This window comes from Dromaius novaehollandiae, chromosome 3 (genome assembly GCF_036370855.1).
Source record: "Dromaius novaehollandiae isolate bDroNov1 chromosome 3, bDroNov1.hap1, whole genome shotgun sequence".
Classification (NCBI taxonomy): domain Eukaryota; kingdom Metazoa; phylum Chordata; class Aves; order Casuariiformes; family Dromaiidae; genus Dromaius; species Dromaius novaehollandiae.
This window is the reverse complement of record NC_088100.1, coordinates 112,315,920-112,340,649: the sequence shown is the minus strand read 5'-3', so window position 1 is coordinate 112,340,649 and position 24,730 is coordinate 112,315,920. Positions and strand designations below refer to the sequence as shown.

The 24,730-nt window shown below is 48.1% G+C and overlaps 1 protein-coding gene across 2 annotated transcripts; it reads right to left on the bottom strand.

The window, feature by feature from the left end:
* Window positions 1–384: 384 nt before the first annotated feature.
* TTL (tubulin tyrosine ligase) lies at window positions 385–17,919 on the bottom strand. Of its 2 annotated transcripts, XM_064509833.1 has the most exons (8): window positions 17,537–17,916; window positions 14,094–14,172; window positions 12,118–12,350; window positions 8,821–8,956; window positions 8,454–8,723; window positions 7,053–7,196; window positions 2,315–4,833; window positions 385–879 (listed from the first exon to the last, which is right to left on the bottom strand). In XM_064509833.1, exons 1-7 carry the CDS (start codon window positions 17,691–17,693, stop codon window positions 4,719–4,721), a joined length of 1,134 nt encoding a protein of 377 aa, XP_064365903.1. In that variant the 5' UTR covers window positions 17,694–17,916; the 3' UTR covers window positions 385–879; window positions 2,315–4,718. The 2 variants fall into 2 exon arrangements, with proteins under 2 accessions (XP_064365903.1, XP_025959966.1); XM_026104181.2 differs by lacking the exon at window positions 7,053–7,196 and having other exon boundaries at window positions 385–4,833; window positions 17,537–17,919.
* Window positions 17,920–24,730: the final 6,811 nt, after the last annotated feature.

The window sequence follows — 24,730 nt, the reverse complement described above, 5'->3', positions numbered from 1 at the left end:
GCGGCCGTGTGGGCCCCAGCGTGGGCCCCCAGAGCCCTGTGTCCCCCCCGGCCCTGTCTCTCCAGAGCTGTGTCCATCCAGGTATGTCCTCCCCAGGCTGTGTCCCCCTAGGGCTGTATCCTCCAGCCGTGCCCCCCCCCCCCCCAGGGCTGTGTCCCCCCATGGCCGTGTCCCCCAGAGCTGTGCCCATCCAGGCATGTCCTCCCCAGCTCATGTCCCCCCGGGGCTGTGTCTCCCAGCCATGCCACCTCCAGGGCTGTTGCCCCCAGGGCTTTGCCCCTCAGAGCCATGCCACCCCTAGGACTGTGTCCCCTAGAGCTGCATCGCTGATTTGCCAGCCCCAGAGCCCTGGGACCCGCTGTCCCACAGGAATGCCACAACCTCTGAGATTTGCTCTTTTTAATGGTGGTTTAGGACAGATCTGAATACAAACACTGGAGAACCACGCACTGCTCAGGGTCCTGCCAGCTGTGTACACACACGCTCATGCAAGAGCACTTTGGAAACACAAACTAGAGCCCAGGAACCATGAGTCCAGGAGCTCTGTATGTCTGCCCCAGTGACGGCCTCCAATCCTTTCAAGGCCATGGTTTTCTGTGGAGTATTGTAGCTGACACTGATAATGACACACAATTATTAACTTACAGCACGGCATTGCTCTCCTAGTGGAGAGCAGCACTCGAAGAACAAGAAATGCTTGGACCAGAGACATGCAAGTAGTTCCAAAGGGCTTTGATTACAGCAGGGCACAGGAGCTGGACAACCTGGACGAAGCTGCTTTCGAGCCTTTCGGACAACCCCTGGGTTTTCCGCAGGCTGTGGCTGGCCACAGGATTTCGGTGGGAGTGCGAGAGCTGTTGCTTGGCAGTCACCATTAACCTGGTATGAGAGAAGCCATATGGGAGTTAACCGAAACCCAGGCTCCAGCTGGACCAGACCCTGCTGGAAAACACAGTCAGAGCATCCGGGTCTGAAATCCTTTATGGCTGGACTAATGGGATACGACTGCTAAGACTATGGAAGGGATCTTCCTGAAACCCAGCACCATCCTCTGTGAAAGCTTAGGAAAGAGAGTAAGACCTTTTCTTGCTGATTGCCCTTTTGGTTGAATTAAGCTAGAAAACATTTATTTTTGCATTTTTTCCTAAAAAAGAAAAGTTTGCGAGCATTACTTACAAGGCGCACCCATGGTTGCAATGCTCAGGCCTCAGCCATATCCATATTGTTCTCTGCTCCACTGAATAAATAATAAATTGGGCAAAACCCTAAGCACCGTGCTTGCCATCCTTTAGCATTTACCTCTTGGGAGAGCACTTTGAGGGGAGATGGTACCCAGTGTTTTCCTCCAGAGGCTGTTGCTTATTTCTAAAGAATTCAGCAAACAAACCAATGATTAAAGAGTCCCTGAATCACTATCTCCCCCAAAACCCAGCTGAAAAGGCAGGCTATGAAAAACTGCATCGCCTATGGCCATTGCTTCACCATTGAGTTGAAGCCCTACTTTTAGTTGAGCAGCAGAAATAGCCAGTTGGGAAAGTATCTCAATGCAACCCAAGGTGAAAAGGGGGGAAAAAAAGGCCTTGGAATTATGTAGAGGTTCCTCAGTCACTGCTCTTCCTGCCTGTATTCGCTGTGCTGATAAAAGATGCTGCTTTTCCCTGCATCCAGGCTGCTTTCCTAGCCTTATCCCGCTATGTTGGCAGGGATCTAATGTTATGTACACTAAGGAAGGGAGTGTTTTGATTTCTGAATTCACAGCGAAGGGAAAATAAAGAGGGGTCTAGCACCCGAGGGATTTTTCATTTCTTTACGATGGGTAAAGTTTTCTCACTTCACACCTGAGAAGCTCTGGTCTGGTCTGGTGTAGAGCTTGTGAGAGTTCAATGTCTGCTCAGGTACATTCTGGACCAAAGCTATTGCTATTAGATCTTGCCTTTGCTGGGAAAAAAAGGTGTATGTTTAAGATCACATTAGCTACTATGTGAAAATGTCTGTGGAGACCTAGTGAGCTGGTAGCTCTGCGAGTCAAATTAAACACCTGCTACAGCCTACATTTTACCTAGAAGTGTTAACACTATGCTTTATCTGGTCTGCAGGGTAATTTTAACACCTGTGTGTTATCATGAGGTTAGGACACCCAGACAGTCCTTCCCTCATACCCACCTTCTCCCAGCTTATGACCCACCATTTCCCCACCACTTCCTGGCTCATAAACCAAAGAGTTCACAATCCCTCCTCCGAAAACACAGAAGGTCCAGCAAAGCCAGAGACTGAATCTGGTGTTCGGGGCATTGCTGGAAACAAATCCACCCACCAGCACTTGGAGTCCAGGCCTCCTTTGCGCACAGCCTGGAGAAACAAAGCAGATGCCCCATTTGCACGCGGCTATCACTTCTTGTTGCTTCCCAGCGTGCAGCAACTGAACCGCTTTCCAACTCCAGCGCACCTTGTGTCTACCACACACCACGCAGACTCCAGTCCATGCAGCACTTCAGAGTGTTTACGACATGCTTGCCTGGCCTTTTGGGATGCTTCCTCTCTGCAACACCTCTTTTGGGTTTTGCTAAGCACTCTGTTCATAGCATGTTGCAATGAATTTCCATCCAGGTACAGCACAATCAAAATCTATCACTCCGAGGAGGGGCGGATCCTTCAGTCCTGCATACAGAAAGGTGGCAGGATCCTTTGCTTACAGAGCTCTACGCTGGCAGGAAGATCTGTGAAATCTCAGTCACGAGCAAAGGTGAGTATGTCAAAGTGCTGGGATCGTTTGTGAGAGGCAGAAATCGCACTGCTTGATTCACTTCCCATTAAACACAGGCAGCCAGAAGCTTGTAACCTCCATGATCTCTTGTTGTTTGTTTCCTTTGGGTAACATGAACCAGGTCTGTTTTACTTCATTGCCAACCATCTCTCCTTGCCAGAGGCAGCAGATCATGGCCCTGACCTCAGCAGCACAGCCTACTCTCCTGCTGCAATTAAAATTCCCAAAGCTTCAATTTTCCATGATGCTTTCCTATGCAGTGTTGGAGGGAGTCTCAATCAAACAACCCATCTCTTTCCTACCATGTTGGGCAGTAGTTCTGTGTTGCTCACACAGGTGCTTATTTGTAATCTGTGCTTAACCATGTTTAAATCATGTAACCTCAGAGCTAAGGTACATCCCCACATCGCGTGCAATGTGTGTAAAGAAACTCCAAACTCAGTAGCACTGATGTACAACCCCGACTTTAATGCGGAGCCTGCGAGCACTCATTTCTTTGCAGACATTGCTGCAGCCTCCTGAGACTTGTTAAACTTTGCGCCTCTGTTCGGAAAATTTGGGACACAGCGCAGGCCACGCACCACCTAGCAAAACCAGCTGCTGTTTTGAATGCCACTGCGCTCTGCAAAGAACCCAGGCTTAGGAGGGACGCACGCCCTGGGCTTAGGCTAAAAATTCAGGTAAACAGAGTAGTCCAGGAATTTAGGTTACACTCAAAACAGATGTTAGTTTGAAATTCAGGGACCTCAAGGAATTTTACCCCTTCCCCCCCAAAATGCCTGCCTGTCCCAGCTGTGGGGCAAACCTATACACAAGCAGGCTCTCTCTTGGTCTACAAAACCTTACACATCTGCCCCCCAGGTGGGACAGAGCAGCAGACTCTGTTCAGGGTAGAAAAACACAATACTTCTTGAACAGAGGAGAATAAAATTGGCTGGATCAAAAGGAATAAAAATTGGTAGGGCTGAAAGGTTTTATATTTGAGTCTCAAGTGTATTAAGGTGGAAGCTGAGAGAAGAGCCTATATTCACTGCAGCGTCTCCAAAGAAGCTTTCTGAGGAGACTGGGTTTCTGTCGCTTGAAACACTCCCAGCAAGACAGCAATGCTAGAAATCCTACAGCTTGCATGACAGCACTGGGGGGGTCTCTCTACCTTTTTTAAATTGGATCTAACTGCATTAGACTTGGATGGAAACTGATTCAAATCTCATTAGGAAAAGGGATAACTATAAATAAAAAAATTGCCTTCATTGCTTGGGTTAATTCACCACCTGCAGTTCAGCACCCTTTCATTCAGTCGTTGCCTGGGTGCTCAGCCAGCCAGCTTGGAAAATGACCTAAGGAGACCAAATTCTCAATGTTCCTGGTTTTATGCATCCTGTGATGCAAGAGAGCTTGTTCCTTTTTACATAATAGAGCAGGAACAAAGGAAAGGAGTCACCTATTTGGAGCTGAGCTAAGGCACTAACGATGCAGTAGGTGAGGAAAGAAGAAACACAGTGGGAGGAGGACAACTTCCCAGCCATGACACCCCAGACGATCATTGTACTCTGCTCAATTGCCTTAAAAAAACAGTGTTTCTCTATAGAAAAGGATGAGCTAATACAGTATTGTTGTATCCCTGTTGAGGTTTCATTTTAAGGTAATTTTGCTGTTCTCCCAGAGAGATTTGTTTCAGATATCAAAGTCACATGAGCTGTTTCTAAAGTGAATTTTGGTGAATGCAGACAGAGTTGTCTGAGCAGTTTTGGCTCGTCCCAGCTCTGCATGGGAGCTCTGTTTTGTTGGTTTTCCCCATGATTTCCCCCCCCCAAAAAAAAGAAGAAGAAGCAGCAGCAGCAGCAGCAGCCTGTCTCTATCCCTTTTTGGCATGATACTGAAATAAGCCGTCGAACTGCTCTGACCCAGTGGGTGCAGTCTCTCTCTGTACTCAGCAGAAATGTTCCTGTTGTCATCACAGCTTGATAAATATCGATGGCTGGCTCATCTTCTGCCCAGTGTCACTGAGGGGGAAAACACTACAGATGGCTACATCCACAATTCCTTGGCAGAGCTCTGCATACAGCTTCCTAAGAGACAAGAGAGAAAGAGAGTAAGATGCCCAAGCAGAGTAAACCAGCAGGACTCCAACCTCTTTTTTACCCAGATACGCATTTTCCGAGTGGGAGCTGTAGAGTGACATACAGGAGGTGGCTGGCATCTCTTCGGTTTCCTCTCCTCCCACCCCAGGAACTGCCTTCCTTTTCAACAGGTTCCCAACATTGCTTGCTGCCAGATGGGATCACAAAACCTGTTACCTAAGTTTACTGTCAGAACAAGCTCCTAAGCAGAGTATCTACCCCCTCAGGCCCCAGCCTTGAATCACTATAGGATGCAGGGGCATGAGCTGAGCACCCCCTCTACCAATCTCCCAGCTCAGGGAGTCACGAGCATGATACCAGACCCCATACATGTGGGGACACCCCCTGGATGGGCTGCTCTGAGGTGAGCACGGTCTGAAGAAATACTGCACTGATATGCAACTGCACACATTAGCTTGTGGGCCAGCCACAGAGACTTCACTGGACCCCTCTGGAAGAGTTGGATGTTTCACCATGGCAAGGTTGATGAAAAGGGAGAGGCAAGACAAGGTGTTTGAGAAATGAGTTAACAACAGCTTCATTTTCTGCTGAAGGAAATACACATGTAATCTCACTGAACATGCTAGCATCTGGTACATTTTTAGTACCAAAGCTATCTTTACTAGGATTAACAATGTTTTTCACCTTGTGCAGCTGGGACTATATGACAGTGAGAAACTTTCTGAGCTCCTGGGAATTTACTGCTTTCAACAGTCAGGTTTTTTTCTCTTAAATGAAAACTGTGTGATATGGGTGCTATAAATTAGAATAGCCGCAAGAGGTGGAGCTGCAGGTAGCCCAAACCTGGACCAGCTGCTTTCAGTTATTTCCAAGTGCCCATTTAGGCACAAAGCAAACAGGGCATTGCTGCAATGAAAATCCACACAGCAACAGCCCCTGCAACAATCCTTAATAAAATTCAAGAAGTATTTCAAAGTCTGTAACAATTTGGCATAGTGGGGTGAATCTCCCCATCCTTTTTGATCCAGTCCATGTGCAGCTGAAGACCGTTGATGCTAACTAGACCTTGACAGATTTCTGAGCAGTGCTGATGTTCTCAAACCACCACCAACTACTTTTTCATGTTCCTTGAGCCTGAACACTAAGAAAACCACCCAAGGATTTGGACAAAGTTCTCTTTAGCCTCAATTTTCAAAAATTCCGATAACTGCGTGGTGATGCTAACCCCCCAGCTGTAAGCATGCATTATCCATATGCATACGGAAGTCAAAGAGAATGAAAACACAGGTAACATAGCTGTAACATTATACAAGGTGACCCCTCAAGAAGAAGTGGGGGGAAGGGGGGGGATGGAGCGAGTGAGAGACTGAGGGAACAGGAGGAAGGGAAGGGGGATGGAGAGGAAGGGAGGGACGGAGAGAAAGGAATCATCTGTCAAGATCCAGTATTTCCCACCAAAGAGACCATCGCCTGGTCAGCAGCTTTGGTGAATCAGTGTGCAGGTATATTAATTATCAGTAAGACATATTCTGTACAGCCTGTTCTATTTTGCTGGGCTTGTATACGGTATAGCTGCTGATTTAGCAAAGATTTCTAGTGTCCTTATCTTCTGCAGTTATCTCAATCACATAAAACAGTGGCTTCTGCTGTGCCACTGCAGGTATGTTCATGGCCATGGTTGATTGTCACAGCCTCCCTGTTACTGGTGGAGGCTTTGACCCAACATTTGCAGCATCCACAGTGCTTGGGGTCCTGCTCCCTGCAAATTCAGTCACTTGCTTCCAACAACTGCCCTCAATGCTATTGATGTATCTTGTGTTTGGGTGAAGACCAGCCACCACTGGCTCCACAAGTGAGACTAAGAAACCACCTGAGCCCTCAGCTGTTAATTCTGCAACTTACCTTCAACTCAATAGTGCCAATAAAAAAGGACCATAGTTATATTCAAATACATCTGTCCAGAAACTGAGGATAGGGCTCATCTCATGTTGGAAAGAAGCTGGACACCAAGCACAGAGGAAAGAGCAACAAACCTCTATCGACTAGCACTTAGAGCAGTTTCTAGAATGGATTAGCCTGGAAAACCCCTCTGCCATGCACTTTTTTCCACCTTTTTTACTTGGAGCTGGAACCCAGCCATGTTTTTGGTGAGCTGGGTGATAGAGTATGGTCATATTGCAAGTATATTACAGAAACTGACTACTCACTGGGCACAAGCTGGGGCCCCATTGACCTCTATCAGCCAGACTTTCAGCTCCTCATCAACCATGAAGTCAAAGCCAAAGAGCTGGAAGCTCTGGTAATGAAGATGCTTTGTGCTGATTGCAGGCTCTATACACATAAGGCAGCTTCTGTGAAGGGAGAAACAGAAACCCAGGATTAAAAATCTGCCAGATGTATCAGTTGCACTGCAGCCTCCGAGGGCTGTGCACAGTGTGGTTAAATGGAGGGGACCTCTCTTGCCTTGGGACTGGCTGGAGCATCAAGTGGAGGGAGCAACACTTTCTGCAACTGACACACAAACAAGCAGGAAATGCCCCTCTGCAGCACCATCAGACTTGGCTTGTGCTGCGAGTCCTCAGCATCTTGGAGAACCTGAGGGACTTTTTCTCTGTCAGCCTTTGTAATAAAAGCATACTTGGAGGCCTGATACTTGCATGTCATTTACCAGCCCCTGAATTACAAGCTACATCCAACACATGTCATGATAACCAGGTCCCTGTAAGTGAGATGATGCAACCATCAAAACACGTCAACAGTCCATAAACCCTTAGATACCCCGAGTGAACTCCCAAAGAGCTGGGAAGCAACATCCACCCTCAATATTGGCTTAGGCAGGTGGAAAAACAGGATGTGCAATTACAATCTGGATCAGAAGTCAGAGCTGCAAAGGGCTGTACAAGGTCCCCCAGGGAGCTGCTGCTCAGAACTCATTTGCCTCTGAGTCCCTCAAAGACTGTGTCATGTCTTTTCAGTGTAATTGGCAGCAGTGGAGCTTTTGCAGAGCAAATTCTGCTATGGAGGATCACATTGTCACGACCTGGTTTCTCTGTGGCAGCCTGATCTCTAAGAGATCTCTCTCCAGGCTCTTTCCATTTGCACTCAGGAAGTAGCTGGTAGTGCTAGCCAGCTCTGTGTGGACTGAATAGGACAAGACAACCTGTTCCAACCTGCTTCACTGCTGTCTGCTGACAGTAGGGGAGCAGTGGGATCCTGCAGACTTGGTCCTGTTTCATTTCCCCTATTAAGCCTTATGTCTTTCACCTCAAACTCTCCTTGTTCTGTCTTTCTACCCACTGTCTTCCCCAGCTTTTTGTCCCTTACCAAGGGACATCTCCCTCACCAAGTGATCTGACTGGTGGCAAAAGAGACACACTGACATATACCCTTCAGAGCACAGCACCTCTAGAGTCCCTCTTCTCCGTTTTCATTGAGCAATGACACTGGGGTGTTTCTGGCTTTATCTTAAATTTATCTCTGGCTCACAATCCCTGACCCATGCAACTGAAACACTTCCCTTATCTGTCTGCCTGTTAACCCAGCAGTTTCCATACACATTGCTTACTACCAAAGGGTTATGTTCCCATATACAAAAGGCAGCTGGTTACCTTATTATGTGTTTGATTTGCAGTAAGATGCTATTCTCAAGTGTCGTGTTCAGGGCATCCATCAGGTACTGGTTGAACTCCTCGAAGAACATTTCGTTCCCTTCCTCATACCGCCCATAGTTTTGGGAATATTCCTTTTGAATGCAGTGATTGGTCAAGTGGCAGGTTTTGTCCTGGAAATCAGCACTGTTATATGGTTCGGAAGAGGTCCGCAGGACACCCTCTCTGTAGAGGTAGATATTATATTGATGATCCACGAGAACCCAGCTCCTAGGGGGCAGGAGAACAAGCCCAAGTCTCAGTGGCTTAAAAAGAAACTACACAGAAATGCAAACCCATGTTACAAAAGCCATGCAGAAAAGCTTACCTGATGTCAAACTTGCGATGCCCTGGCTCCAGAAGCAGAGGCTTCTCTAGATATTTCTGAATCACATGCACTTGTCCCTGCTCATCGATGAAGTCCAGGAGCTCTGCAGCTTCTGAAGAAATCAGGATCCCTTCCCCTGGCACAGAAAGGCAAAGAAAATATTAGGCAGAGGATCTTCCTATCTTTGCTGGAGCTTTTTCAAGGCCCAAACAGATCATGGCTCATTCTCCAAGAAAGCCAGGAGATGTGCAAGAACCCACAGCCCCAGGGCTGGTCAGTGCAAGAGTGAAGCTATGTCTGCTCAGCATCAAGCAGTAATTTTGCTGAGGGATCTCCCTTTCCCATGCTGCCAGGAGTTTGGCTGCCCAGTGACTGCAGCTAAAGCAGATGGGAACCGAGGGTATGGCCTGCATGGGGATCATCTGCAGGGAGTTGGCTATTTAGGTGTGAATGGGTGCACAGAAAACAGGGATCTTGGCAGGCAGTGAAGCAACTGCTTAGTTTGGGGGATTTTGTTTCCTTTTTTGCCATGTCTTCTTGCAGCAGGGTTTTGTGGGGGGTGGTTTCTTCAGCACTTTTTGACTTTTGTTTTGTTTTTCCCAGTTTTTCAGCAGTTTGGGGGGCAGGGTTTTTTGAAGGTTTGTGGGGTTTTTCTTTATTTCGTTTATTTGGGGAGGGGGATTTGATCCTTGATTCAGACTTTCTCCCCGTCTCAGCTGCCTGGCTTCTTTCTCTGCCACAGTCACATGTACATACACGTGCAAACAATGCTCCCCTGCTAAGTCCATTTAAGTTACTGATAAAATGATCACTGAATTAGGCAAAGAACTTTTTCAAAATGCTTATCTATGTCATCTGTGTTTTCCCATGTGGCGAAAAACTCTTCAATAAAGAAGTTAGAGCCATCTTTCAAATACTGCCAGCTTTTGGCTGAAGTTGTCACTGTTCATTTCTTGCAAGTCCAAACATGAAACCACTGTTGCAAAGCAATGAAACCTTATATCCCTTCTGGGGTGTTGATAAAGGGATGGCATGCTGCTGCAGTAGGGATGAACCAGCTTGGGTAAAATTATCTAACATCTCTCTGGTACTATATCTAGCCTTCAGGCCTCTGGCTAACCTTTTGGACTAAAGCTGATGATTTAGTCTTCATTTTGTGCTTAGTTTTCTGGAGGAAATGCTAAGTGAAAAGAGACAAACGCTCTTCAAGGAGGCACCAGGGAGAGAGCACTGGTTTGGAGCACACGTAGACAGGAGCATCCCATGGGAGCAACAGATCCTAGCTGGGACTTCTGAAGGTCACTGTTGAGACAGTTCTACACTCACTGCTCTGTGCTTTGCATACCTGCTAGTATGTACGCCACTGAGCCCCTTTCCTCCTCAGCATCTCCCACCAAAAGGAGGTATGTTCATCAAAGTACTGTTCTCTGCCTTCTCCTTTTTTATTTTTTGAAAAGATGTTTTTAGTACCCCGATCACAGCAGAGCCAAGCAAACGCTTGCATTGGTACGACCACAAGGCTATGCACTGGGAAAAGGAGGGAAGCAACATATTTTTAAACCAGTATGGCCTGCAAAATTTGCAGCAGCAAAATCGGCAGGCATCAGTTCTGCTCTGGACAGATGCTGAACTGAGGAGGGAGGTTACCTTACCTGCGTACCTACCCAGCAACCCAGTGAGGCAGCAAATTAGCTTATGTGGGGCCACTGTCCCCTTTCTCAAAAACCTCTAGTCCCAGTTGAAAATTTCCCAACTTTTAAGCCAGGACATCCAAAATCTTTAATTTTCCTTTTACTGATGGACAATCAAGCTTCACTAGAACCGTGAGGAGCCAGGGGCTGCCTGAGCCAGATGTGCCTGGGCAATTAATGTCAAAAAGCTTTCTTCTTTGTTGGAAGTAAGCCCCAGAGGTTTAAAAGTGTCATCTAGAAGATTAGAATGAAGCTCTGCTTTCCAGTTTTATTTCCAACTTGGGTTCTGCAGCAAACTGATGAATACAAAGGGTTACTTTGCTTTAATTACAAAAAAGAAGAGGATGGGATCACACTTGATTAAAGTCTGTGGAGAGTTTGAACCTCTCCCTGCTGCAGCGAACAATAGCAATGGCCTTTTCAATTGTGCAGACTGGTTCTTTGCCAGACAGCTAAACCTCACAGACACATAAGTGGAGTGATGAAAAGACTCATCTCCTCCTCCTTGATGAAGATAAACATGCTCTTCTGATGCATCTGGGCAACACAGCCAAGAGAGCAGAGCAATGGAAGAAGCCTGCGTGAAGGATGGTTATACATGCAGCTTCCTCACAGCCACCTCTAGCTTTCACATTCCCTGTTGATTTTTGTAAGATTTCATCAAAAGTGACTGCAAATATGCGTAACACTTGTGGAGTTGTTGCCTTTGAAAAGACCAGGTCATTACTCAGGTTTGGCTCTGCTGTCTGAGGTCTGCACACATGGCAAGGCAAGTTTTTATAAAGCAATTCTGATAACATGCCAGTGATACTGCTGTAACTGACAGACATTAACAGCAAATAGTTACCAAAGTATTACATCTATAGCCATGTTCAGCTATATCTTCTAAGAGCTCATTATTTCTGTGGAACAAGCAGAGTGATGACCCTAGAACAAGAAGGGACACATGACTATGTAGATAGCTATTGCCTTATTGTCATTGAAGGGAAATACAGACATGGCATTGCTTGTATCTGCTCTGGTACCTGCTCCTGAGGCTGGGGTGTAATTTGGATGCACTGAGTTTGTGGCTGCCCAGTCAGTCCCTCAGTGTGACCATGGCTAGGCCACTGGGTGCCAGACATTTGGGTTCGGTTGGAAGACAAGCAGTAGTATTTTTGCCCAGCTGAAATCAGCCTCAGCTGTGGTATGGAGAACTGGGTTCCCCACCCTTGCTGCTGTCCTTGCTGCCCTCTTCCTCATATGCTGTTCTGCTCCCCTTTTCTCCTGCTCTCCACATTCCCCTCGCCTATTCCCAGCTCCCTGCTGCCTTCTCCCTGCAGCAAACCTTCCTTTGTGTTGAGGTACATGAGGGAAAAAGGGGAGTCCCGTCATCACCATCCACGTCCTAGGGAGCACATGCATACCACAATGCACGTCAGGGGCCCCATGCCAACAAGCAGAGAAAGGAGAGCGCTACGCTGGCCTGACTGGTGTGCAGTTGGTTGGAAAGGCATTTCCAGACAGGCTAGAGATAAGCTGGATTCAGCCAAACCCCTGGGACTCTACAGACCAAGAAAAGAGTAAAGAGTAACAAGAAGGTGGCTTGTTTTGCAGCAGAATGAACCTTTGGCACCAGCTGAGGACTTGGCGATCCACACATTGCCTTCTCTGCCTTCCCGCCGCCTGTTGTAAGCTGCCAGGAACACTTCACGCTCATCTGTCCGTGTGTTGTTTATGAGATGACGAATTCCATTCTGTGCTGGAGCCACAGGGGTCTTCAGGTTTGTTGGGTATATCACATATGACTCAGGGAACCACGTGCAGGACTCTGACAGTTCAGGGCTCGTCTTGATTAGCCTGGGTAAAGAGAGACAGGCTGTTAATCTTCAGTGCATCCCTGCCTGCGAGGACAAAAATCAGTAAGTACAAATCCTCATTAACTGGGCCCTTCTGCTTTGTGATGAATAGCAGTTAAGACAGAGTCTGTGATACATTATTATATTTGTCTTAGACCCTTGAAATTAGGGTTTTCCTACAGAGACCATGGCACCCCCAAGCTGCAGCCAAGCCCTGCTCTTGGAACCAGACCTGCACTCTTTCATTAAACATTTGTGGGTATTACTGATATCAGGAAACAATCAGTAGAGAAGTTTACATGGAACTAGAGCTTGTGATGAACTCCCTACAACATCACTGCACAAGGTCACTGGGGATGCTCCACACTGCTAATGTGGAGTGAAGGTAAGGTACGCTGCGAAGTATAATAGGTCAGGAAGGAAGCTGTAATCACAGGGGGAAAAGGGAAGCCAGAGCAGTAATGTGCTCTATTCTGGTGCTTAGCTCTTGATCCCATCCCTATCGAAATCAAGATAGGTTTCCCAACTGTGGATCAAGACCACTGGGAACCTACTGAAGGCAAGGACACAGCCACACATATCGTGTTCTGAGGTCTCTGGGATCCCTCTTGTATCATGCAACCCCTGTTCCCTCTGGCAGATACTCTCTTTTACAGTTCTGTCTAGAGATGCCAGTGAACTCTCATCATTGGAGGCCAGGTCTGTTTTCTTTCAGAGCTGAGAGAGCTCCCTGTCTCTCTGAATGTTCACTCTGTTTCACTTAAGGCCAGAGCAGAACTATCGACTTGGTGACGCTTTCTGTACATTTGTGTGTCTCTGTTGAAATGGCAGTCAGTCAGTGACACTCTGGGATTCCTGTGTCAGAGGAATGAAATTTGTGGTCCTTTGGGGTTCATAAGCAGCCTGATGCACTGTTGTGCTCCAGACCATGGGCTGCAGAGAAATACAGGTGGGGAGCTCAGCGAATCCTTGTTTAAAAATACACTGTTAGTTCCTGACAAACACCATCACCACTGTGTGAAAAGCATGTGGGGGCAGGTTCTTTGTAGGGGAGGGTGAAGCCTCAGACTAGCATATGTTGTGTGTAAGACTATCAGCAAGAGGCAGGACAGATGCTAACGTGGAATCAAACGCTTGAAGGAGACCAACAGCTCTGACAGGAAGATGGCCTAACAGCTGCAGAGCTAGCACATGGGCTGTGGCCATCTACAGCGAAAGCTCACCCCCTTTTCCTCAGGAGACCCTGGCACGGCTGGTCATGCAGAAATAATTCCCCAAGCCAACTCTTCCTGGAGATATCTCTGAGCATTTGTTTGGCCAATAAATCTGATTAGCTAAAGGCACATTAATGCCTCATCTCTGTATGATACAGAGAATAAAAGAAGCAGATTTTAATTAAGGTTTTGATCTATCTATAAGGAAAAAAAAAACAGATATTGTTTTTTTCTTTTTTTTGGCTCTTTTCTTTTACTCCTGTCTGCCTGATTCAATACACTCTATGGTTTCAAGCAGATGTAATGCAGGGGAAAGGGCATTTCCCCTGAAGTTACCTAGAGTTCTTTGTGCACACAGATAGCTGTGGAGACCAGCAGAGGAGTCTGAAGACAGCACAAGCTACCACAATCCCAGGGCAGATTTTGCCAGCTGTTTTCTGCGAAACACCCTCAGAACAGGTTCAGCAATTGACAATGGTTAGAAAAAAAATTCCTGCCAATCCCACCTAACATTTCAGTGACTTTCTTACTTCACCAGAGACGCTTTGCGGCACAGCTTGTCTGCTCCCCTGTAGTAATTCACCAGCTGCACAAGTCCGGGTTCATGGCCTACAAGGGGAACGAGAGTTGAGACAAACTTCTCAATTAACGAAGGAAAAAACATCACCTTGGTGCAAAGAACCTATGTAGCTGAGAAGTAAGGCCATTTCCTTGCCCTATATCACAGACATGAGCTCTAGGCTGATACCGGCTCCTGCATTTTCTTTCTTTTTTTTTTTTTAAACTAAGAAAAATCATGCATTTATTCAAGTCTGTTTTGAACATGACACTCCCATTTTCCGCGGGAGAATGACTTTCTAATTCACACTGGGAACTGACAGAACCACCCTGGAAATGTTCCCAATTTGCTAGTGGCAGTTTTTAAAGGTCAGGATTTCAGGTACTCTAAGTGCAGTGCAAAGATACAGGCAAGTGCACCATGACACAAAGATCATAGTTTAGGAAACAGCCTTGTTTGTCATTTACAGCCAAATTCCCTTCAGGACCAGATGTCATGAAACACTGGGAAATATTAAAAGAATTTGAGTCTTGCTTTCCTATGGCAGCACACAGCAAGTCCCCTCCCAAATAGCTGGGGTGGGACAGGACCTCTAGGGAGTCTCTGCTCCAACCTATGCTTGAAGGTTGGCCAGTCGAAGGCCAAAAGGTCCCCACTGAATGAAGACCCCACTGGTTGTTTGGGCCTCTGTCCCTGTGTTTGACTGCCATCCTGTGTTCCCCAGACTCTCCTGATGGCATCTGCTAGAGTCATTCCAGGAGGTCAATGTCCTTCTTGTGCTGGGAAACCCCAAACTGGTCCCAGTATCCAGCCAAATAAAGTGCCAAACAGAAGTGCCAGATAGATGGTTACCTCCTTGCTAGTACTGGACTTCACACTGTGGCCTGCCTTCCTTCACCCTCTCCAGCTACATGAGCACCTGTGCTCAGCTGGAAGCTATCTTGGGGGACAGGATGGCAGCAGTCATTGAAAGGGTAGTGCAAATCTGGGTGACAGCTGTGCAGTCTCTACCACACCACTAGTGAAGCTGAACATGTATGTGTGAGGGGTAAGTGACACAGCAGGCAACACCTGGGTCCCTGGTGACAACATCTGACAAGAGCATCCATAAAGGAAACATAATACAAAAGTGTTCTGGTTTAAAATGATACCTGGGACCAGAGGGATCCCCCAAGCACAACACTGTGTGCTGCTTCTTCACCTTCTCTTTTCAAACAAATGCTTGTGGGAGTGATTTAGACCCTGAAACAGGATTCAGAGTTTTAGTTACCCTCCTTGGTGTCTGCCTGGCAGAAAAGGCCTGGAGCAAACGCTACCTTAAAGACCAGGCAGCTGCAAGATCACAGATACTGACTATGTATGTATTTCAACCCCCAAATCATGGACCTGTACTGGGTCACTATTTTATTTCCTGATCTTTAAATACAAGATAGCTGAAAACCACCTTCTACACAAAGATCTGTAACTTCAGGTACTTCCATGTTCAGCACTGCCAGGCACTAATTTCCTGAAAGAAATTAGTATAAACTGTCAAATTTTTTTCTGTTTCCAGTTTATTGACTTTGGTTGATTCCCAGGAGAACAGAGGTCCAAAAGGGAAGCCCACCACTCTGAGTGGCCTCTGCCCCACAGTAACCTGCCCATCTTCTTACCAGTGATGGAGGAATGGGACTGAAGGAGGATGGGAGAGGCTGAAGCCTGCTTGGAAACCTCTGCTGTTAGATAAATCCGACCCACTTGCAGGCACACCACTGTTGGTTTGCTGAGCACCTCTGTGGAGCAGCAGGCTGTAACATGGGGTCTGGTATGGAGGGATGTCACAGCTGGGAGGGTCCTGCCAGCTTTCAGATGCTGACATGGGGCATCACAGAAGGGGAGTGCGCTGCTCTGCTGCGGTTAGCAGCATCCTGAACCCAAACCAGAGAGAAGCCTGCTCCAATAGGCCTGGTAACAGGAGCCAGCACGGGGTGAGGATGGCAGCTGGCCTGGTGCACAGAGACCTGCCAGCCTTGCAGCTCCTGCTGGCTTGCAACCAGCCATGGGCAATGACAATGCATCTCTGCTCCCCACTGCAGCGCTGCTGGTGCCTGGCTGGGCTCTTCACTCTTGTTCATGGGCAGCATATGGCCCTTTCCTTCCCCGCTGGCAGGCTCTTCCCCATCAGGTGGGGGAGAAGGGCCTAGGGGTTAGAGCTGAGGGGCCGGTTACACTGCCCTGTGCTCAGGGATGACCCTGAGTCTGCAGCAGGACAGGGAGTACGCGCGGCAGGCAGGGGACAGATCAGCACGGGGAAGCTCCTGGAGCTTGCTCTGACACAGACACGCATATTGGCAGTGAGACAGATGGGGATAGACAGCAGGGGGAAAAAGGTGGGATGGCCTGGCCCTACATACACACACAATCTCTGGAATAGCCCTCCAAACAGGGACCAGATGTGCTGTAACCCTCACCACACTGCTGCCGAGAAACATCTTCATCAGCCTCGGCTCCTGCACGAGGGGTAGAGTATGCCTGGCTCAGACCCATACCTCCAGCAGCCTCAAACCCCAGAAAACACTCCCGTTGCGCGGGAGCTTGACACTGCAACCCCTGCCAGGCATGGGGACGTCACTGACACCGCCACGTCCCTGATGCACCCACTCTGGGCTGCAGAAGGCCCCCGAGAATGGCAAAAATGGCCCCAGCCTCCTTGCTGCTGGATAATCTGGGCAGGCTCAGAGCTGGGGGGGGGGGGCATGGCCTCTGTGGGGCATGGGGGGACCCCAAGGCCAGTATCTGCAACATGCAGAAGCCAAAAAAAGGAAGCACCCTGCTGAGGGAGGGGGGTCCCTGGAGCGCCCTTCTCCCTGCTAGCATCCCAGGCCTGGTGGCGCTGGCCCTGCTGCTGGCCCCAAGCTGAGCTGGGTGTTGTGGGGGGCACCAGAGAAACTGTTACTCAGGAGTTTGGGGTGGGAGGGTGAGGGGAACGCTTTGCGCCTGGGCCAGAGGACATGGTCCCCAGCAGGACCTGCTCGTCTCTGGGGCAGAGCTGCTTCGCAGACGGCCTTTTCTGGGACTAGGCGGCTGCACAGAGACCCCTGGCCCGGCCCTTTGTTCTGGGTGATGCGGGCTGGAGCGGCCACGGGCTCCCTGCTGCAAGGAGCCCAGCACTGGTGTCCTGGGGGGTGACAGGGGACCATGGGGCTCCCCTCCCAGGTTACTTGGGCCCTGATGGGGACAGGCCCTGCTCATGGTGGGGGCAGCCCTTGCCCAGAGTTGCGTGTCCCCGGGGGTGCGTGTGGGGGGTGACAGGACACGGTGACAAGCCACGGGGGACCCCACCCTGTCGTGGGGGGCTCCTAATGGGGCCAGAGCCCGCCGGCCGCGGCGGGGGCAGGTTGGGTGGTCCCTGCCGGGCCCCGGGACGCTCCTTACCGAGCCGGCCGAAGGGGAGCCGGTTCCTCTCGCCCAGCATGAGGTTGAAGCGGGGGTTGTCCTTCCTGAGGCGCCGCCAGTGCCCGGTGGCCAGGAGGACCCGGGACACCTCGGCGTAGACGCTGCTGTTCTCGTCCCGCACCACGAAGGTGTACATGGCGGCGGGGGGGGGCGGACCCGGCCCGACCCGGCCTTACCCCCGCGGGCCCGCAGGGTGCCCCCAGCCCATTGGGCCCCGCCGCGGCCTAGGCAGGGCCCTGCGCCGCCACCGCCCTCGCCAGGGCCCGGCCGGCTCCGCATGGCAGCGGAGGCCCGCCCGCCCCTGCGCGCCGCGCCGCAGCGCTGAGCTCATCGGGGGCGGGACCGCCCTGCCCCTGGGCGTGTGTGTGGGATCCTGCTCCGGGGGGCTGATCCTGCCCGTGTGTGATCCTTCCCCGGGAGGCTGATCCTACCCGTGTGTGTGTGTGTGTGTGTGAGATCCTGCCCCAGGGGACTGATCCTGCCCGTCTGTGTGTGTGTGTGTGTGTGTGTGTGTGTGTGTGTGTGTGTGTGTGTGAGATCCTGCCCTCGGGCGGCTGATCCTGCCAGTGTGTGTGTGTGTGTGTGTGTGTGTGATCCTGCCCCCAGGTGGCTGATCCTGCCCGTCTGTGTGTGTGTGTGTGTGTGTGTGTGTGTGTGTGTGTGTGATCCTGCCCCCAGGGGGCTGATCCTGCGCGCGTGTGTGTGTGTGTGTGTGTGTGATCCTGCCCCCAGGGGGCTGATCCTGCGCGCGTGTGTGTGTGTGTGTGTGTGTGTGATCCTGCCCCCAGGGGGCTGATCCTGCGCGTGTGTGTGTGTGTGTGTGTGTGTGATCCTGCCCCCAGGGGGCTGATCCTGCGTGTGTGTGTGTGTGTGTGCGTGATCCTGCCCCGGGGGGCTGATCCTTTCCCGGGGGGGGGAGGACTGGTCCTGTCCGGGGGGGGCGGAGAGGTGTGTGCACACGCGTGATCTTGCCCTGGGGGGCTGGTCCTGCCCCCCCGCCCAGCACTGCCCCGGCCTTGCGGGGCCCCGCCCCGGAAACAGAGGTAATCCCGCCCTCTAGAGAAAGGAAGTGACAAGACGGAAGCGTCGGGGGTGGGGGCAGGGGTACTCACTGTCTTCCTGCCTCCAGGCGACGAGGGGGTGGCTGCACTCTCCTTCCTGCCTCTCACCGTGTTTCAGTACCTGGCCCAGGCCCCGTGGCCCTGTTTGTCACTGAGCCGGGGCCGTCCCTGCCTCTGTGTCCCCCTGCAGGCAGGGGGTACTGGCCTGGCTGCTGTGGTCCCTGGGCTGTCATTCAGGTGTTCCTGGCTGCTGGGTGTGAGAGGCAAGGGACCCGGGGCGAAGCACAGCGACTTTCCCTGCCAGATGCACTCAGGCTGTTACTAGCTCCGGACTTCTCATATTTTTTTCAGAAAGAAATGCTCGTTGTGCTGAGTAGGGAGGAAGGATTGCTTCCCCCAACCTGCAGGCAACATCCCTGTGCCTTGTGTGCCACAGAGGGCAGCTCACTGTCAACCTGCTAGCTGTATTACCTTTACAGAGTCACAGAAGGGTTGAGGTTGGCAGGGACCTCTGGAGATCACCTGGTCCAACGCCCCAGCTAAAGCAGGGTCACCGAGAGCAGCCTGCCCAGGACCTTGTCCAGTGGATTTGGAGTATCTCCAAGGATAGCGACTCCATAACCTCTCTGAGCAACCTGTTCCAGCGTTCAACCACCCTCACAGTAAAGAAGTGCTTTCCTGTGCTCAGAGTGGGATATCTTCCATTTCAGCATGTGCCTACTGCCTCGTACCTGTGTGTACCACTGGGAAGAATCTGGCCGTGTCCTCTTTACACCCTCCCACAGATTATAAATATTGATAAGATCCCCTCACGCTCCTTTCTCTTCTCCAGGCTAAACAGACCCAGCTCGCTTCAGCCTCTTCTCATGTGACAGATGCTTCAGTTCCTTAATCAGCTTTGTGGCTTTTCACTGGACTCGCTCCAGTAAATCCATGTTGGTAAACTGGAGTGACAAACTGCTGCCAAAGCAGAGCAGCAAGTGAGGAAAAGGCTAGGTTGTTTCCTCCACTCTGCCTCTTTCCAAGAGTCACAGACCTCAGCATGAGGATTGGAGGCTGGATGTGACACAGTGCTCTGAGCCATGTGATTGTGAGATTATAGATCTGATAAACTTTATTTTCTGTTAAACTTAATTTTCTATTAGACTCTTCAAACTGTATTTTTCTTCTTGATGTCTTTTAGTTTTTTTCTTCTTCATATCTTTTCATCTAGATAAGTTTTTTCTGTTCGTGAGTGTCTTTTAAACTGTTGCTCCTGTCCTCTTAAACAAGCTTGCATCAAACCAAAGACATCCTATTTTTGCAAATTCAGAATCTGGAGGGTTTAGACCTTTTAATAAACCTTTCAGTAATGAAAACTTGATTTGATTAATATCCAGATTTTCCTTGCAGACACTGTATGAGAAACATCATCAACATAGCACTCTGCTGGTTGCTATAAATCAAGATATATTTCCAAGAAATCAAGAACATTTTTCTGAAGAAACCACAGAGATGTGGTAGATTGCTCATGACTTGCCCACTGATGTTACTGCCTTTTCTTCTTTGACAATACAAGGTGTGATATGTGATTCAAAGACAGGAAAAATCTCATTTTGGAAAATATCTGGGATCTCATTTTCTTCTACTAAGTTGTTTAAATTAAAATTTTTAATGAAATGCTTTTCACCTTGAAAGATTATGAACAGAGATGACATGATTTACTTGTTTATTTTTACTTAAATATTTTGGATAGGATAGGATAAAAATAATCGGTTCTATGAATTGCTGCAAGAGGCAAAACAAACACTGCGAATGTTGTATAATTAGGTCACAGTCTTCTTTTTTTTAAGGGTGAATTCTTTAGCAATAATTAATCCCAGAAGATTTTATCCACATCGTAATTTTTCCCTTCTGGTATAGGGGTACTGTCAACCTCCAACTCCATTAATTTGGGACCCCATCTGTCTTCCTTTTGAGAAGACTTAAGAGATGGAGAAAAAAAAATCAGGACATTAAATCCATATTTCTCCCTCTCTGGAGGGAAATTAGACTTTCTTCACTGAAAGTTTTCCTGAACTGTCACTTTCTAGGTTCTGCCACAGTGAGTTTTACAGCTTTTCATTTCCACTGGGCCTAGACAGATCAAAGTGCTAAAGCTTTAGTCTGCTTAGGATCATCTGGCAACAAAGGAAAACTTCCTTTCCAGCCCTCAGATGGCCAAAATAAGATAAGACTGTAATGCTTCCAGGTCAGGAGCTAACAGCAGCATTACTAGTGTAATTTAGTACACTTGCAGGCATATAGAGAAGATGTACAAACTTCTGCAATTACTAAAGGTGACCTGATGAAAGATACTGTGTTTGCCCAAAGTCAGAATTTTCTATTAATAAAGGCACTCTTTTGGCAAGTTTGCATGTTCCCTCATTGCAAAAGCACCTTGGAGTATCTCTGTCCCAAATTTGCTGTAGCTGGAGGAATACCATGAAAAGGTGGCCACATAAGCACTCTGCATATGGCACTTTTGAAGGAATATGCTCTATTATTAATGTTAGTGTGTTGCAATTTGCTGCTATATTAGCCATGCTCTGATAGTGATGAACACAAGGCAGTGCACAAGATGTGCTTTTCATGGAGATTGTGGCAGGTTATTTTATCCAGCCAGAAATAACATGCAAAATAATATGTTTTGCCTCCTCAAGATGATTTTCTTATTCTGTCTTAAAGCGAAAAGGTGATGTACAAAATTTTGCCAGGCAACTTATTTCTACAAGAAGGCACTCTTTGACTTGGAATTTGATGGGGCTCTCCATCCGTTTTCAGATGCACCATTAGTTTGTGTTAGCCTGAAAGACTTGCCTATGGTTTAGCTTAAAATACCTCAAAGCCCAAGGACTCATGGTGCATGTGGGATGCAGATGCTGAGGCCATTCTTTTTTCCCTGTTTAGAAAAGTGGTCATTTTTAGAGTTCCAAATTTATAGGTAACTTTTTTTGCAGAAGTAAGTATGAGATGCAACAGCAATCCCTAAATTTAGGATCAGTGTGTTAGACCATCAAGCAGAATGATATCCAGTACTGAATTACTCAAGATTACGTGCAAAAGTTCCTGTAACAAGAATCCCCTCCCTTTTTTTTAACTTAGAAATACTTACCACATATATGCTAGATATAAATAATCTGCAAAACCTATTTTTTTCTTTATGTATTTGGGACGAATTCTTAGAGTTCTCCTATTCAATGAGATTACTGCATGTCCTTTTTGCCAACTTTGAGCGTCAGCGTGGAAAAGTCTCCAAGCCATCTCCAAAGAGTAGTTGTAGCTACAGTTTATGATTTATCCACCGTCCAGTTAGATTTGTTTGATGTGATTTGTTTTTGTCCGTTTCATACGCAGTATTTTTTATTGCTGTATTATGTTCCTGGTGGTTTATAAGCCAACAGATAGTTGTTTCTGGAAGGCTGTGCAGTAATTGAAAGGTGCTGGTAGTCCAACAAGGCCAAAGACTGGAAGAGCTAAGCCCAGGGCACCTTTACTGTCCAGACCTTATTAGACTCTTGAATTCTTGCTCCTGGCCATGCTCCGAAGTGGGGTGAGCTCCCTCATGGTTTCATGATCCACCTTCTTCCCCAGAGGCACAGATGGTGAAGGTGAAGGAAGAAGACCTCCCCATGGTGATGCCAGCCTGCTAGCTTGCAATTCAGTCCCAGGAGCTGGCAGCCCAGCTGTGACATTTGCTTCCTGTAGCAGATGGAGGCACTGCAACAGCTCGAGGGACAACAGGAACCACCCAAGAGACTCTCAGATCCCTGCAGGACCCTTGGAACAGCCCAGACTTTGGTACCAGCCCTGCAGATGCCAGTTCTATCCCCAGAGACATGGGCAACAGCACTGCAGATGCCGAGACCAGCCCTGGAAACCCCTGGATAGGCACAAGCACCGTGAGAAGAGCTGCAACCACCCCAGAATAGCCCTAGAGATGCTGGGAATGGCCACAGGACCCTAAAAGAGCCCCATGGATCCTGGAGACAGCCCCTCTAGAAGACCACTGGACACCCTGAAACAGCTCTGGCATTGATGGGTGAGTTGTCCTCCCCAGAAGACAGAAGACCTCCGAAGACTGCTGAAACACTCTCAAGGGGTCTAGGGAAAGTCCTAGAGACATCCCAGAGTAGCCCTGGAGACCCAAGAGAAAAGCCTCAGAGATTACAGGAACAGTACTGCAAATGCCAAAGGATGTCCATGGACCCCAAAATGGCCCAAGAGACCTTGAGAAAAGCCCAATATGGCCCTGAGTAGTCCTGGCGGGACTGTGCAATCTTCACTCTGAGTCATTTTGTTCAGACAACTCTTACTGTGTACAGAGAGATTGCAAATGGCACATACATAAGAGTATAAAGCAGTTATTTCTTGGTTAATACCCACAATAATAAGTGGGATTGAGTGAACTCATAGGTTAAGCTCTAGTATGTTCAAACTCCTCCTGCCTCCCACTTAATACAAATCCTAAATAAGGGTGAACAGTTTATTTTTTTAGGAGTTACAGTTTATAGTTTGTTTTTAAGCTGTATGTTATAAACCTTTAGACAACAACCCATTAAACCCTAAACAAGAAACTACAAACCCTGAATGAACATTGAGCCCTCAGTAATATACTGAATGATAAACCATATGCTCTCACTGAGAAACCCTCAGCAATAAACCCTCAGAGTGACAAACCATAAGCCCTCAACATTCAGCAATATCCTATAAATTGTAAAACTCTCAACAACAGACTGCAAACCCTAAATGATAAACCCGCAATCCCATGATATTCTTTGAACTGATAACTGCAAGTCAAAGACTGTGAACTCTCAAGCCTCAACAATAATCTGTACATTGTAAGCCCTGGACTCCGAATTATCAGTGAAAAACCCTGACCTCTCAACGTTAAGCAATTAAAAAAGCACGTATGACCAGGTAAACAATAAGTAGAAGTCCAAAAATTTTTGCCCAAGACCAGAAAAGTTTCTCTTTCATCTGGAGATTAAACAAAGATAAAGACAAACATGAGACTACAGAAGTGCATCATAGCTCCTGTTCATACATTTAGTTTTATCAGCATTCAAACATGACTATGTTTAAGCTTTTAGCCATAGGATTGTTATAAATTGTACTTCCACTGGAATAACCTATTTGATAACCTGTGCAGTACCGCATCTGTAATGTGGACAAAAATATTACATTTGCTCTTCTTCGCTCCATGGGCAAATAAGCATATAGAGCCAATAACAGCTATTGTTCCAAACCTCCTTTCCTTAAAGAAAATGTTGCTTGCTGAGAGAAAAAGAAATGTTTGGGATAACCTGTAGTGCTTCCTGAGCAATAAAAGCCTAAACCCTGAAGATATGGCAGTCACTGACACCAAATTAAAAAATCTTTTCCCAAGACCAGTAAACTCCATCATGAGGACTTGATAAAGAAAAATGCTTCATAGTAGCCAGGATGAGGGGAAAACCCTGTAGTGGGGGAATTTTTTCTTTTTGTTATGCTGTAAAATAGACAAAAAAAGACTATTAATCATATAGTGAACATTCATCAGCAAAGCTGCCAAATCATCTGGACACCACTGTGGTTCACACTGTCTCACCCTCCGAATGCCCACAGCCAGCATCAGAGAGACAATCTCCACCTCCTCCACCCCATTAGCTTCCAGACTGCCCCACAGTCACCCTCACCTCCAGCTAAGTCTCAGCTGAGCTTCTATATCTCCAAGCTCACAACTCACTACCTCAACCCTGAACACACACACACACACACACACACACACACACAGAGTGCTCCACTGCTTGCTTTCAACACCCAGCAAGATGAAGCATGTGGAGCCTCACACACACACACACACACACACACACACACACACACACACACACACACTGTGCTCCACTGCTTGCTTTCAACACCCAGCAAGATGAAGCATGTGGAGCCTCACACACACACACACACACACACACACACACACACACACACACACACACACACTGTGCTCCACTGCTTGCTTTCAACACCCAGCAAGATGAAGCGTGTGGAGCCTCACATTTCTGCCATGGACACCAAGTACATACACACATGTGCAATCTGCATGCATGCCTAA

Excerpts from the sequence above, each read along its gene's own strand:
- TTL (XM_064509833.1), bottom strand. The coding sequence starts at position 17,693 with ATGTACACCTTCGTGGTGCGGGACGAGAACAGCAGCGTCTACGCCGAG. Across the intron at positions 12,351-14,093 it reads CGCAAAGCGTCTCTGGTGAA|GCTAATCAAGACGAGCCCTG; the intron begins GTAAGAAAGTCA and ends CTCTTTACCCAG. Across the intron at positions 8,957-12,117 it reads GTCCTCAGCTGGTGCCAAAG|GGGAAGGGATCCTGATTTCT; the intron begins GTTCATTCTGCT and ends TTTCTGTGCCAG.